The sequence below is a fragment of the Crocodylus siamensis genome, chromosome 2, assembly GCF_052110815.1.
Source record: "Crocodylus siamensis isolate JL-2025a chromosome 2, ASM5211081v1, whole genome shotgun sequence".
Taxonomy (NCBI): domain Eukaryota; kingdom Metazoa; phylum Chordata; order Crocodylia; family Crocodylidae; genus Crocodylus; species Crocodylus siamensis.
In genome coordinates, this window is record NC_143396.1 from 7,040,466 (window position 1) to 7,057,084 (window position 16,619).

Sequence of the window (16,619 nt, forward strand, 5' to 3'; positions counted from 1 at the left end):
CAGCAAGACTCCCCATCTACTACGTGGGAGACCTGGCATCAATTCTTGGACACAAATAATTACAACCATTGAGGCACCCAACAGCCGGGCCTTTGGATTTTGTCTCAATGGTCCAAAGCAGGGATGGTAGGTCTGGGCAGCCTCCACTCCTCTATACTCCTGCCTACGTGCACCCTTTGAAGGTCCTGTTGACCTCTCATGCCTACACCGTGATCCAGAAGGACCAAGAGTTGCCTATTACATTCAGGCTGGAAGTTAGACCCTTTCTAAGCATCAGTAGTAGGGGTGTAGTGTGGCCCAGGAAATACTCAACTAGAAAGGGCCTGTTAACCACATCTACATGAGCGAAAGTGTTTGTTTTCCTGAGGATAACTGGCAGTGGGACACCGTTGAACCACAGAAAATGAGGGTTGGCAGGGACCTCAAGAGGTCGCATCTAGTCCAACCCGCTGCTCCAAGCAGGACCAGCCCCAGCTACATCATCCCAACCAAGGCTTTGTCTATCTGGGTCTTAAAAACCTCCAAGGAAGGAGATTGTACCACCTCTCTGGGGAGCCTGTTTCAGTGTTTTATTACCCTCCTAGTCAGAAAATTTATCTTAATATCCAACCTCAAATTTTCTTGCTGCAGCTTGAGCCCATTACTCCTTGTCCTGCCATCTGCCCCCACTGAGACCAGTCCAGCTCCAACCTCTTTGTAACCCTCCTGCAGGGAGCTGAAGGCTGCTATTCAGTCCCCCTCGGTCTCCTCCTCTCCAGACTAAATAAGCCCAGCTCTCTGTCTTTCCTCATAAGTCATGAGGAAAGACTGAGAGCCCCCGAAACATTTTTGTTGCCCATGGCTGTAGTCTCTCCAATTTGTCCACATCCTTTCTGCAGTGCAGGGCCCACGACTGGACACAGGACTCCAGATACGGCCTCCCCAGTACAGCACTTCCCTCGACCTGCTGGCAACGCTCCTACCAATACAAAGACACCTACCCTGTGCTGCTGTTCATTTAAGATCTCTCTTAACTATGCAGTTGGTGCAAGAAAAGATAAGGCCCAAACACCTTCTGGCTTGTCTAACTATCAAAGCAGTGAGGTTTTAGAATAACCTTCTCACAGGAAAGGTGCAAACAGGCAAAAATAACTCCCTTTTAAAGAGGAAGTCGATTGGTTTGTGAAAATAATTCTGTGACATGGCTGACTGCAAACGACTACCAGTGGAGTTGACTCGAACAGACGTCCATACTATCCAGCCAGCTTGAATCATCACTTTTTCAAAAAAAAGGTGGACATGATAAATGAAGTTTCAGGGAAAACTGAAAAATCATCATGCCATGGATCAGCAACTCATCTCTGCACACACCAAGCAAACCTTGCTCCATACAAAACAAAAACACCTTTTTTCCTGCTTGGTAACTGGTTTGAGATGTTTCTTTCTTCTCCAATCTATTGTTATTGCTTGTAACCAAGCTGTTCTCCCCAACATGCTTTGGAAGTTAAGGGCAGTTTTAACACCAGCTACAGACAAAGTAGATCTTGGATCAGACAAGGCAGTTATCTTCAAATCTCAATTTAAAATGCATACTTTGAGCAAAGATACAGCTTTTCTTATATAGCAACTTATATACAAAGCATTTGGATTAAAAGTACTTTCACTGTGCAGTTCAAAACTGCTGCTTTGAGCCTTCCTGCCCTGTAGCTTTACTGGTTGTCTGAGAAGCCCCTATACCAGGAAAAGCATTTATGGTTTCAGTGGAGACAGGGTTGTAGCTAGCTGAACTTCCCTATCACCAGCTTCATCAACACCTCGAATCACAAGTAAGAAATGAACACTGATTTTCATTACTGTAGAAATGTAATGATATATAATCAAACAATGAAATAAAGAACATGGAATACATACCGGGTTATACAGAATACAGACTGAAATTCAGTGCCCCATCGACTCGTTTTTCATTATGGTGGCTAAGGTCTCGAATATATTGATCAAATAAATCTTGCAACCCATTCACGTTATTATGGAAAAATATTAAACTTAAGAGGGAAAATTTGTAGATAATCACTGAACGCAGAGCCATTTTTCAACATGACCATCTCACTGGTGACAAGGTAACCCAGCATTCAGTCAGGAAGTTATGAATCCTTATTTCCATCATCTCAAGTCAGTCTTGCACAAGGACAATGTTCTTCTCGACTTCTTGGGTATGGGGATCCTAGTATAGTCACCAGTTTATATTAAGGTCCTGAAGAAATGGACCATCGCGGGCAGAGATCACCCCAACAGACATGCGTTTGGGGAACTGCTTTTCCATGACAAGGCTGGTCGGCACCCCAAGTTGGGCACCCCAAAAGGCACAAGGCAGCCTCAGTGGTTGGAGGGACTGTGTTGCCCCACCATCTCCACAGCCCAGAGGATGAAGGACAGACTATGAGGGCAAAGTTTCTGGGATGGCAGCACAGTGATGGAGGCTGCGACACTGGCTGCACAACAGGGATCATTCAAGGTTGGGATATGGGTCCGTGTTCACCACTGGAGGAAAAAGAAGCCATCGATGGAGAAGGCCATGTTGGAAAGGAGCGGTGTGTGTGTTCAGGGGGGATGTACACCTTTGCCATGCAGGTTTAATATTTTTCAATACTTGGCTGAGAAAAAAGGAGGGAGGCATTATTTTGACCAACTCTCATACACAAATCAGAGGAGTAGGATTTAGACATAAAATGAACATGCTTTCTTCTATTTGTCCATTATAAGTATTCTGAGATAAACATTACTCATTAAATGCATTTGCTCCTTCTGAATAAAATCATTCTACTGCCGAGTCACACGATACATCTCATGCTTTGAAAAGACCTTCATGATCTTTAGAAGCGTGCAACTAGTTCAGACACAAACTTGTATAGATATTTAAAATTTACGATCATTTCAGTCTTATCCAGATAATTAAAAAGTTTTGCATGAAGTCTAACATGAGAATAGCAGCCTGATCCTTGAGTGATCTTTACACAAAACTAGAAAGTGGAAGTTAAGGATGTACACATGGTAATTTATGTAATTAGCGGTCTGGTGGCCATGTCTCACATTTTAGTTCGACTATTCCTGAAAGGGCTGGGGGGTAGATATTATTATTAACAGCAATAATATCAGTATATCTAAGTTTTAAAAGCCCACTAAATGCCTAAATAGTAAATTTATCAGAGGAACAGAAATTAAATGCAACAGATGGATATTGTTTATTGGTTGTCAGCATCACATCTGAATTACAGGTGTAAAAACAACACAAAACAAAAATCACAGACCGCAAGTATAAACATGTAAAACAATACAAAAATAAATGGAAAGGTAGATTTTATATTTACTGAATCAAGTTGTGTAATAAATACAATAATAAGCAAAAAAGCTTCAATCACACAATTCAGTTTAACTGAAGTTACAGTAGTGTTTGTAAATACAACGTTTTCAACTTAACAAGTTGCAAATATTAAAGCATTGACAACTAGTATAAAAAAGTGAATTTTGGCACACTGTAAAGTGAGATGTGTTATATTTGACAATTGTGTAAAAACGAAGCAATTTCTCACTAGCCTTTTGAGGTACATTTTTAACAATCTAAAATTAGATTAACATTGTAGTTCTAACAAATCACAGTTTATGATTTACTCTACTAGTTACAATTTTCCCTTTTAAGAACACCAACAAGGTATTCCAGAGCTTATATCTGTGCAAATTCAGAAAAAAAATTCTCCATAAAAAAAAAACTTATTAAGGAACTTTTAATAGCAACTTCAATTCTCCCCGCAACCTCTGTAGCTAAAGACAAGGTGTAAAACTTGGAATAGCAACAAATTCCACCGTTTTACAAAGAAATATTCCTAGATCGCAGTTCAATTCAAGTTGCAAGCGTTCCTTTTGTAAGTTTGTCACATTTCCTCCCCTATAACTTCAGTAACTTCTGATCACACTCATTCTCAGTAAGGAAAAAAAAAACCAACCCACAAGCTGCTAACATTAAAAGGTCAGCAAAGCATGTAAACTCCTTGAGGACTCTTAGCACTTCATCACAATGCCAGAAATGATCAGACAAAAAACTTACTGTTTTCAATTTTCAGTATACAGTACAAATAATAAGGAACAGTGTAATGGCACTTCTTAATGTATCTGAAGGTTTGCAGCTTACATAGAGACGGTGCTTTTTTCACTTTTACAGTAGTAAAAAATTTCAAAAAAGTAGATACTTTAAGTAACCCAATTCCTCTCTCAATTTCAAGAGAGCAATAAAAACCAGATTACCCTATAACTGGGGTTCAGTATGGTATTTACATTTCTGACACGAATATAAAAGTTATGTTCTTCCCCTAAAAAAGGTGCTGCTGACCATCAGAAGTAACTCCAAAATGCTTCAGCAACTGTTATTAAAATAATCAGCAGCATTGAATATTTAGACATTTTAGTCCTCAAAGAGTTTTTCCCCCCCCCCACCTTAAAAAATTGAACCACATGTGCTAATATTTTCCACTAGGTTAATTTTAAGTCCTTTCACCAAAACCGTTTCTCCTTTAAAAAAAAGGGTGCAAGCAATACAACCCATGACATCGACTTTTGTAACATGCTTAGTGCATTAGTGACGTCACGTGCAAGGCACTGCTATGTTTAAAGGATACCACTGTCACAGTTTCTCTATTTCGGTATTTTTTTTTCCCCCAAAAATCACAGTCAAACATGAAAAAGCTGAGGTAATCAAATTATTTCAATACCAAAATATATTAATTGAAATAGTACCAGTATGGTGAAAGGTCTTCATCATATTACACAGTTATTGTTACCACTCAGCATGCAGTACAGCATATAATATGTATACTATGCCTTTCTTGTGGTGATCTCTTCTGATACAGGCTTTAAAAACTGCTCGATCTGTGCAGCAAGAAACTAGATTGGAGCACTTTTATGAGCTCCTTTTTGTTCATAGGGCATCCCTTGGTATATAGCAAGTTTTAAAGTAACACGAGATGAATGAGCCCATTCACATTCAAATTTTCAAGAGCTGCACAAATTGGCATTCTTAAAAAGAGTTCAGAGGAGCAAAATACCCTACAGTAACTTCGTCTATTATTTAATCAATTGCACTTAAAAATCTACACTGTTATCGGCTTCCAAGTTGAGACAAAATGTTGACAAAGTGCCTGTTGTCTCAACTTTGGTTACTTTGCCTGACATTACATAGTCATACAGCTAATTCTAGATATATGGCTTTTACAGATCATTAGACAATTTAGGCCTAGAAGGAGCCAACAGTGTTTTCTGCTAAGTTACACCGGCAAAGGAGTACACATTTTTCTAATCCCCTAATGCCCCTTTTATTGCAATGTTACCTCCAGAGTTGTGAATTTTCAAGCCTCTGGCTTAATACCCAGTTTTATGCAGCCAATTTTACTTAGTTTCTAAACACTGATAACTCCCCTGAAATAAACTGCTACTTACATTTACCTACCAGGCACTACAGTATATTAAAAGACTGAAGTGTAGCCATGCATAGATTACTTAAATGAGCCTTATTATGATGCTCTACCTGTACTATGGGTTGCCTTAGAAAGCCTTAAAGAACTTGGAACTAATTGCTGGCTTGGACTGGACTTTAATGGGAAAAATATGGTTTCCTTTACAAAGTCTCGGGTCGCGCAAAGTAACTCCTAAATTCAGAAAGCTTTTTTGGATCTGGTATGAAAGCTATCTAAAAAGCAGCCTCACAACATTTAAATGCTAAGCTGCATCACCTGGAATCCAAAGGCCATGCTGTGCAATGATCACAGCTCAGAAAACTCCCCGAGTTACTTGGTAGCGATGCATAGTAAAATTTCATCTACAAAGAGCTTTTGATTTTTGTGGCCCGACTGACATTTAATACTCCAAACATACAGAATTCATTTCCTAAGGCTTTATTTTTTCTGTAGCCTTAGACTAGTGCACAGAGTGAAATCTGGTCCCTTTTAACCAAAGACACCATAAGTGTCTTCAGATAAATATGTCAATAAGGACTTCTTATTTCATCGTGTACATCTGGCCAACAGACAGGTTCTGGTTGCATTAAAAGCAGATTGTTATCTGTTCCTGAGCAAAGGCATACACAAGTCAACATTTTCTTGGCTGGCTGGTTTCTACTTAGCTCGCTTCCAAGTACGTAATGAGCTACAGCAATCTGTTTTCCAAGGAAATCAACTTCAATAATCCTACCTAAATAGCTTCTAGGGGATGCCATCTCACAGTCCTTTAGCTGGCATTCTACATAGTCATGCTCCAAACAGGATTTAATTTAGAAGACAAGGTGCCAATCATTTCCACTGTAATATCAATTTGAGGGAAAAATAAACCAGCAGGGACTCTTGCAAAGGAAAAAAAAAAAATTCACCCTGTGTGTTTCAATTCTGTGGAAGGCTACAGCACCAGGCTTTTCTAAAAGCTTCACGTACAAAGGTACTTCCAAGCCTGAAATGGAATTATTTCCTATCTTTTGCTATTGTTTCACCTTTGGAAATAATTATTCCTCTGCTGTCATTCCTCTCTCTCTTCAGCTAAAAGATACCTGACTCATCCCCTGGCATGCTCTGCTTGGCACTTGCTGCAAGAGTAAAGCGTACAAGAAAACCCTTTAGCAATGGCAGGTCCCAGATTACAGCATCTTGCCTGTAATGCATTTTGCACAACACCTCACGATAGTGGCAGGGGAGAAAGCAAAGCATCTCCACTGATCTTTTTTTCACCAAAATGTACTGACATCTCATTATAGAAGATCAAATCACTATGTACGCATTCAGGCATTGCAGGGATTTCACAGGAGAGCCAAAAACAGCAGTACGATTGGGAACTCTCTTCAGAGCCTTTCCAGTGTTCCCCCATTTCTCGCTTTAGGAACACCCCCCAATCCCACATGCTGACATGCTTCAAGCGCACATCCACGTTGGCCCTTTTTGCATTTATCAGCATGTTTGCAAAATCTGTGCTAAACATTTTATAGGACACTTAAAGAACCAAGCTATGGGTTTGATTATCAATACAGCAGACCAGTTTCATGATCAGGCTTCAGCCTCTTGGGAAATTCATTTTTTCTTAAGTACACAGTATTTTTGCACAACTAGCTGGAGAGATTCCAGGTAATACTTTTTATGATTTGGCGCACAGGTGAAGTGGAAATGAACCAGATAGTACAAATAACTTAGCGGTTACCAGATTAAAAATGCCAACCTCACAGGAACAAACTCTTCTATTTCGAAGGATGGTTGAAAACTGACACTTCACTTTTGATTTTCTTGTTAACCAGGAAGGACAACAGCATTTTTTGGTTACTGACAGTTGCTTGGTGGCTCAGAAATTCAAAACACACATATTTAGATCTTCATCTCAAAGAGGTCGTCATACTCCTGCTCTTCCAGCTCTCTGTTGTACTTCTCTATTTCTCGGTTTGCTTCTTCCAAGTAGTCATTCATGAACTGGTCCATCACTGATGTCAAACATTAAGGGAAAAAAAGTATCCAGCCAAAGACAGCATACATTCAAATAAAAACAAGCTGTACTAACTGTGCAACTGAACTACTAAGACATACATATTTAGATAATAAAATATGCCACCGTGGATGCACTTAGATGCAGGAGGTGTCAAAATGCAAGGCATTGCCACCTGGGAGTCTCAGAGTTCAAACTGACTGTCCTTACCTTTTCCTGGGGGTGGCTGCAGAAGTTGCAAAATGAAGCTGTTACTCTCAAGAGTTAAAAATAAGGGCTGTATGAAGCACCAGCACATCAGGTTTACAGGTATCTACAGCAATTCAGGTGGACCTAAACCTAAGTTATCTGATACTCCAACGGGAGAATCAGGGCCTACCTGTGCATCCATTGTTTACTGGGGATAGGAAGGACATGTTATGTCTTGCATACCAGGCAATAATATTTCTATCCCAGACTAAGCCTTATGTTGGCCTAAAGCTGGAGTTCTTGGCAAATAAATCACAGAATTGTGCTTGGATGTGAATGACCATCCAAAAAACTGAAAGATGCATTCAGCTAGAGGGAGCAAGTCCTTAAGCTTTTTTAGGTCACATTCCCTCTGTAGGTTGGTTATATTCCTGTGTCCCTGTATGATCCCATAGAAATGGAAACACTCATGACACCCACACTGACTCCCCAACAACCTGAGACTGTACAGTAGCGCATGTTTTAAACGTCTTCGTTTTCTATTTCCCTTTCACTTCTTCTGCTTTCCCATTTCCTCTTCACATATACCCTCTGGAAATCTGCTATGTACACGCATTTGAGAAACATGGAGTGAGACTATTAAACGGTACCTAAAAGTGTCTGCAGCTGTAAATAAGATATTTGGAAAATTCCCTGGCTCTCACGGAGGGAAACGAATTCATTTCTCAACCACATGGCTTTCTTGAATCAGGCTGCTTTCTCTGGAGCTGGTCAAAATTCACTGCAGTATGTGATAAGGATGTCTCCATTTCAGTTGATTGCTTCTCTAACATTATTTGCTGGCTCAGCCTGTCATCACAGAGTAGAGGGCTTTTTTTTTGTTTTTAAACATCCCAGGTTTCCAAATCCCTAGTTCCTGCTTCCACCTAGTTTATGATGAATTCTAAAAATCTAGGTTATTTTCCCATTTCCACAGTAGTTAGGCCAGGTAAATACACGCTGACCTCTGAAGGGATGGGACTTCACTTATGAGAGCTGATTAGTGTAAGGGAAGAGACTTTTGAGTGCTATTATTTTTAACAATAGCAGCTGTGAAAAAAAGTCACCACTGCGATGTGTTATTCGAAATAAAGCGCTCTACTTCTTGGCCTTCCATAACATAAATGGGGGAGTTTAAAATGGATTTCAATGAGAAAAAGTCAGATTAAAAATTCCATCAACAAAAGTGCCTAGATGAATACTCAAGACCAAGGCTTTGAGTATAGGCTGCTTTGTGTCCTTGCAGCTTTTATACAAAATTACTATGGCTGGAAAATTTATTCATGAAGGAAGTTAAATGTTTTAAAAATTAAAACCAAATTCTTCAGTTTGGTGAAGGACAGGTGGATGTTCTTCCTCCAAACAGAACTGAAGAATCCACCTGAATCTGTCATTTACTTTGAAATCAGTTACTTAAGATTATTGTAGAATATTGAAAACTTAATCAAGCACATGAAATCAGATTCAACGTTTTATTAATGAGAATATTTCACTACTTAGGACAAAAGGTTTCAGGAGACTACTGAAATAGGGGAGCTAGTACAGCAGTGGCCACCATCAAAGAACGAGACAAAATATTATCTACCAACTTGGGGAGAAAAGGTAATCAAGGAGAAAACTAAATAGCTTCTTTTTGTTCTGTTTATTTCAAACTTCTCACACCACTGGGGCCTATCAAACGAATCCTGCACAGCATAAAAGCAAAGACAGCACACATGAGGGAAGCTGACACCTAAGAGTTTTAAATAATTAAGCAAATGCACCCATATTTTAAACTCACAAAGTAATATTGTAGATGAATGATCAAGGGTTGCTAATTTTAAGTGAGTGTGCTCAAAGCGCTATGGGCTTTTTACCTTCTCCATCAAATGCGGTCTACAAAGGATTATTTAGCACATGCTATTTTCACCAGGACCTGATGCTGTTTCATGATATCTTAGTCTACTCAGTAACTTACTCTATGCTGCTTCAATGATTTATTTAAACATTACAACTCAATACAGCAAACGTTCACGCAGTGACTTGAACATCTGAACTAGTCACTTGGCAATACCACTTGCTACTTGAAGCAATATTCTGCCACAACAGATTATATTTTGTTTGAGTCTGCACTGTCACTTCCTGCAAAAAAAGATTTGAAACAACAATGGGAAGGATACGAGGATGGTAATCCATCTTGTCCCCAAAGAAATTCACAAACTGCGTTCCGTTGTAAAAGTAACCAGCTGGAAGCGGATCCAGATGGCGTTTCACCTGCATTAAAAGGTATTAGACATTTCAAGGTATCAGACTTGCACACCCACACACCCAAGTTCAATGACGGTGAAACCAAAGGAGAGGCCGGATGGCTGTTCTGCTGAACCTTCCCAACCAGGTACAAAGTATTCTCCATACGTGGGCTAACGGTTGCAAAAACCGTATTTCCCTTTTGGCTATAAGCTAAGCAACCTATGGGTGTTTCTAGAGGAAGCGTAAAAAAAAATTTGTCCTGCTTGCCTTAGAGTTTCATAATGCTTTAGCCAACATGTAGCACCCTGCATATCTTTTTACTTGTGTAAGATAGTCTTTAATATAAATGGAAAAAGGGGCTGCCTATCAAAGTCAGCAGACAGATGCAAATGGACCCCACTCATACCAACACAATGTTAACTGTGAAGTCTAATTATTAATATGAAAATACTGAGCCACACTTGCTAACTAAAGCATGACCACGCAGCCCGAGTGGTTTGCTACAAGTTGTATGCAAAGCCAGATCACACTTGGATGGCAAAGAACATAACATTTATGGAAGTCAGTTTAGCTTTCTGTTAGAAGTCCTGTACTGGAGCAAGAAAGAAAGGTCATTTTCAGCTGAGCTAAAATTTATATACAAATTGAAGAATAAAGGAAAAGCTCTCTTAAATATAAGCTTCGTCTTTGCACTGCTCTGCAAAATACTCTCAGATCCACAAGAACAGAGATGTCTCCTCCCTTATTATCACTATTTATTGCATCTATTGTAAATATTTCTTCTCTGATACAGTTTGAAATAATTATGAATCTGGAATATTCTAAAGGCCTAGAATACAAGGCAATCGAGGGGAAAGAGACTTAACAGTGGGGGTCGACTACAGACCTCCCAACCAGGGGGAAGAGCTCGACCAGGAAGGAATTCTTAGGTCAGCTCAGAGAGGTGGTGAAGGCTAAGGATGTGGTAGTCATGGGGGACCTGAACTTCCCGGACATCTGCTGGGAAGAGCAGTCAGCCAGGTCTGACCGCTCCCGTAGGTTCTTACCCAGAAAGCAGGACCTCCGGCTAACCCAGGAGGTGCACAGCCCCACCGGGGGGGGCGCCTTGTTGGACCTGCTGCTGGCCACGGGAGATGACCTGGTGAGGGGGCTGCGGGTGCTCGACCCCCTGGGCGACAGCGATCATCACCTGCTGGGATTCACCATCCAGCACAAGGTGGCAAAGGCCGGCAGCAAGGCAGCAGCCCCGAATTTCAGGAGGGCAAACTTCAATGAGCTACGGAGAATAGTTGGGGAAGCACTGAGGTCCCGGAGGGGAGGGGAGCCGGATGTCCAAGGAGAGTGGTCACTCCTTAAGGAGACGATCCTCCAAGCCCAAAGGGAGGTGATCCCAACACGGATCAAAGGGGGCAGGAGGGCACACAAGCCCCCATGGCTCACCAAAAGCATCCGGGAATGTCTCCTAGCTAAAAGGGAGGGGCACACCCAATGGAAAGGAGGGGCCATCATCAGGGAGGACTATACTGCAGCTGCTCAGGGATGTAGGGGGCAGTCAGGAAGGCCAAGAAAAAGATGGAACTGGGACAAACTTCCCAGATTAAGGACAACAAGAAGTCCTTTAAATACATAGGGGGTAAAAAGAAGGTTCTGGGTAATGTGGGGCCCCTGCAGGACACGCTAGGAAATTTGGTCATCAGACCAGACGACAAAGCTAACTTATTTAATGACTTCTTTGCCTCTATTTTCCTGAGCAGGGACCGGAATAGTCATCCCCCAACTGGGCCCCCCTCAGGCCCCAGGGGAGGCGCATCTAGGCCAAGGGTCAGTGAGGAACTAGTCAGGGAGCTTCTGGAGGGACTGGATGTATTCAAGTCAGCCGGTCTGGACGATCTCCACCCTAAAGGAATTGGCTGAGGTCATTGGAGGACCCCTGGCATGGCTGTATGAGCACTTGTAGTGCTCTGGTGTGGTGCCAGAGGACTGGAAGAGGGCCAACGTGGTTCCCATCTTCAAAGAGGGGAAGGAGGAGGACCCGGGGAACTATAGGCCAGTTAGTCTTACCTTGATCCTGGGCAAGCTTTTTGAGAAAATTATTCTGGCACATGTGCATGAGGGGCCAGCAGGGGAGGTCATGCTTAGGGGCAACCAACATGGGTTCATTAGAGGCAGGTCCTGTCAGACCAACCTGGTGGCCTTCTACGACCAGGTCACCTCAGACGCAGGGGTAGCAGCGGACATTGTTTTCCTGGACTTTTGGAAGGCCTTTGACACTGTCTCTCACCCTGTTCTCATTAAGAAACTGGGGGGCTGTGGTGTCGACACCCACACAGCCAGATGTGTCCCAACTGGCGGGACGGCCGCACCCAGAGAGTGGAGGTGCATGGGTCATTTTCAGCCTGGAGGGATGTGGGCAGTGGGGTCCCCCAGGGCTTGGTCCTCGGGCCCGCACTGTTCAGCATCTTCATTGGTGACTTGGACGAGCGGGTAAAAAGCACCTATTCACATTTGCTGAAGACGCTAAGATGTGGGGGGATGTGGGCATGCTAGAAGGGAGGAATAAGCTGCAACTGGACCTAGACAGGTTACAGGGGTGGGCGGACAAGAACAGGATGGAATTCAACACCGATAAGTGCAAGGTGCTGCACCTGGGGAGGAACAACCTACCTACAAGCCAGGAACTCCCTTCTCGTCAGGGCAGAGGCAGAAAAGGATCTGGGGGTCATCACTGACTCCAAGATGAACGTGGGACGGCAGTGTGGGGACGCGGTCAGGAAGGCCAACCGCACCTTGGCATGCATCCACAGATGCATCTCGAGCAGGTCCAGGGAGGCGATCCTCCCCCTCTGTGCGGCACTGGTCAGGCCGCAGCTGGAGGACTGCGTCCAGGTCTGGGCGCCGCACTGCAGGAGGGATGTGGAGAGCATCGAGAGGGTCTGGAGGAGGCCACTCACATGATCGGGGGCAGCAGGGCAGGCCCTATGAGGAGAGGCAACGGGACCTGAACCTGTTCAGCCTCCGCAAGAGAAGGCTGAGGGGGGATCTAGTGGCCTGTTACAAACTAGTCAGGGGGGACCAGCAGGCACTGGGGGAGTCCCTGTTCCCCCGAGCACTGCCAGGAGTGACCAGGAATAACAGTCACAAGGTGGCAGAGGGGAGATTTAGGCTAGACATCAGCAGGTGCGACTTCACGGTCAGGGCGGCTAGGGTCTGGAACCAATTTCCAAGAGAAGTGGTGCTGGCCCCTACCCTGGGGGTCTTTAAGAGGAGGCTGGACGAATACCTTGCTGGGGTCATTTGACCCCAGTACTCTTTCCTGCCATGGCAGGGGGTCAGACTAGATGATCTGCTCAGGTCTCTGCCGACCCTAGAAACTATGATCAATACAAAACAGGGAAAACAAATGGATTGAAAGATCTGATCTGTGAAGGGACTGGGAGACTATCTTCTCTTGCATATCCACTACTAGTTGCATGGAAAACTATGTGGGTGCTTCTGAGCCTTTTCTTCTCATGTTTTACATAGAAAAAAATACAACTGCAGTTGTCTTCATTGCATCCCCAAGCTAGGAGAAAGGCAGCATGCTACCTAGCTGTTGCTTTTTTTTTTTTGGTTAAGCTGCTCTCACACCAAGCAGACACGTGTTTGCAAGGGATCTTTATGAAGAATTTGCCTGGGAAATGCCAGAGCAAAAAGGCAATTCTGAATTACCGCATGCAAGAAGTTATTTTAAAACATGTCAATAATAGACTGGATTAAAAGAAACTGTTGCTTGACTCTATTAACTCTGCATATATAGAAAAATCAGTTTTGGAAAAAAATAACAACAGCTGAGTAGCATGTTACCTTTGTCCTAGCTTAGGGACATTCTGAAGACGACTGCGGTTGTATTCCACCTTTATTATAAGATGGGCTTCCAGTAAGCAACCAAGTTCTTCTGTCCCTTTTTAAGGATATTGATGTGCCTACATTTTAAGGCACACTCTGGTCCACTGGTGAGCATGCATGCAAAGCAACAGTGCAAGACAGAGTACAATTTACTTGTTCCGACTCAGTAACAACATTCCCTCACCCTGCTTGTTCCCTGAGCAGCTACTGCTCAGGACAGCGTTCTCACAGACAGAATGAGGACAAGGCTTAATGTTTGTTTCTTGTTTTATGAACATCCCTGCATTTTCCAGACAGAGAAGGTACCTACAAGTTGAGACTTCAATCACGACAGGGACAGATGCAAGATAATTTATCTGGACTGTTATATCTATACTCAGCTGGGGTTTTTTTGGAATTACCAACAAGGTTCATACAGTAGCCAGGATGCTAATGATTATGAGGATTTTTTTAAGACGTGGGATTTGGTTAGATGAGGGGTGGGCAATTATTTTGGCTGGGGACCACTTAGGGAGCTTTGGTGAGCTGTCCTGGGCTGGGTCAGCACCCCCTTTACCCTCTGCCCCCCCCAACCCACAACAAGTCATCAAAACTCCTTAAGTGGCTCTGCCCTGGGGCCTGGCCCCACACCAGCACTGCTCGGCGATCCCAGCGTCTGCATGGAGACTGCCCCAGGACCTGTGCAGGCACGGGCATGCTTGGCTGGGCAGAAGGGACAGGGCTGCGGGAGGGCAGGGAGCAGCATCCAGGAGAGGAATAGCTGGTGACAGCATGGGGCCAGGGGTTCCCTGCATGCCCCAGCCCATGGAGCCAGCACCAGTCGCAGAGACATATGGGCAGCAGGTAGTGGCTCTGTCCCAGGCCCCCAGCCCTGCATTGTCAACAACCTGCAATCCCAACCCCAGGCCCTCCTGCCCATCCCGCTCCTGGATGCTGCTCCTTGCTCAACCATGGTTCCATCCCACCTGCCTGGCTGAGCGCACCCTGCTTGCATGGGTCCCGGGCTGGTCTCCATGTAGACCCAATCTGCCCACTTTACTCAGCAGTGGGTGCAGGGCTGAAAGGCTGGACTGCCTGGGCAGCATGGCTGGGTCTTGCGGAAGCAGCAACATTAGCACTGGCAGCTGGGAGGACCTACCGTCACCGCTAGGGCTGTTGGGAAGCAAATTCCAGCTGCTGTGCTTCCCCAGCCCTGCGGTATGCCCAGGTGTGGCGGGACCAGCTGCATGCACCATAGCCTGAGCTGCCCCCCACACCTGAGCTGGGTAGGGCCCAGGGACCTGTCACAGGCCAGATAAAAATCCCTTGGTGGGCTGGATCTGGCTCATGGGCCGTATTTTGCCCATCCCTCGCTTAGATGCTTTAGAAATGCCATGTGTACAAGAGGAGGTTGTAGAGCTTAATCATTTTCTCTTTTAACAAGAGGTCACAGAGCAGCATAGTAACACTCTGGGTGTGCGTTTCAAAACATACTGCAACAAGAGCAAGATAAGCAAAACCCAGATTAACAGCAGACGCTGCAGGGACAGACCAATAAACTTCTTTATGTGCAGGCAACCTTAAACGAGGTTTCTGCACCCCTTGGGCACAGCACATCATAGACAGTGCATGAAAAAAATATGGTAGCTATTTCTGGGTAGTTGTAGAGGCAAAGCAGATACAATACTTGTCAAAATGTGACTACTGCTATTCCTATCTTCCCACTCCCTAAACTCAGTTAGGTTATCTGGCTATTTGGAAACTTGACTGAAGTTAGATAGCACTGTCAACACATGATTATAGCCCTTACAGCAGATTTCTATCATATAAAAAGGTATTTAATGAAGTGAGAGTCAAATTAAGCTCTCCTACCACTGTCATCTACTTACATGAATGTTTTTTATCTCCTGCAAAGTCAGCATTCCTCTGGTTTTCAGGGCTTTCCTCTGAGGTTTCTGTACATAGATTTGGACATTAGTTATGCATCTAAAACTGATATAATAGCCGAATTAAATTAACAAAAGGAGTGCAGCAAGGAAACTTGTAAATATGAAGTAGGACAAGCAAAACAAATCTATACATACATGTTATCTGCTTATGCCTAAAGAAGTGATGCTTTTAAAAAATTCTGTAGGTTAATTTGCAAACACACATATTGAATAACACTGTTTAAAGCATTCATGACTAAATTATCAAAAAAAAAAAGGTTAAAAACTACAGATCTTGTATAAATCTCTTTCAGAGGCTATATCGAAAATTGAGAATACCTTGAAAAATGACTGACCGTAAAATAAAAATATATCTACTGTTAAATACTGACACACAATGCCCTGTACTGAAAAGGTACAAGGCTTAAAGAGCGATCGAGTTCTTCTACCAAAAGAAGCAGTTCTTTTATACAATATGCATAAGTTGTTGAAATACTAATTATGTATATCCCTTGAGTCCCTTGTTAGTGTTGAGGCTAAAGGAAGCCTTATTGGCAGCCTTTTTTCCAGGGAAATGCAACTTTCTGAAAATGATCTTGCTTACAGTTGGTTAAAATTTAAAAACATTGCTGAACTGGCTTAAAAATAAAAGTATTTTTCATATGTACAGAAATAAATAGATCCATTTTTACCATTAAATAGAACCTGAAAAAGGACAAATGCCTTGCCATGTATGAAACAGTATCCGTTTGAAATAATTTTGTTTACATGCTATATAACATGTGACATCTCTTAATCTTTCTTTAAAATACTCCAATTGACCTGGAAAAACAGAAATGAACCAAGAAGAAAAACTTGAGTCCTAGTGGTACCTCTAACAGCAAACTCCCT

The 16,619-nt window shown here is 43.1% G+C and overlaps 1 protein-coding gene across 1 annotated transcript in view; it reads right to left on the minus strand.

Moving 5' to 3' along the window:
* Positions 1 to 4,999: 4,999 nt before the first annotated feature.
* DNAAF9 (dynein axonemal assembly factor 9) overlaps positions 5,000 to 16,619 on the minus strand; it is a 124,200-nt gene continuing 112,580 nt past the window's right edge. The window contains exons 35-37 of the mRNA XM_090035105.1: positions 15,690 to 15,755; positions 9,867 to 9,960; positions 5,000 to 7,477 (exon numbers count right to left, since the gene is read on the minus strand). Coding sequence (XP_089891231.1) covers positions 7,365 to 7,477; positions 9,867 to 9,960; positions 15,690 to 15,755 — 273 coding nt within the window. The 3' untranslated portion in view covers positions 5,000 to 7,364. The remainder of the gene's footprint in view (positions 7,478 to 9,866; positions 9,961 to 15,689; positions 15,756 to 16,619) is intronic.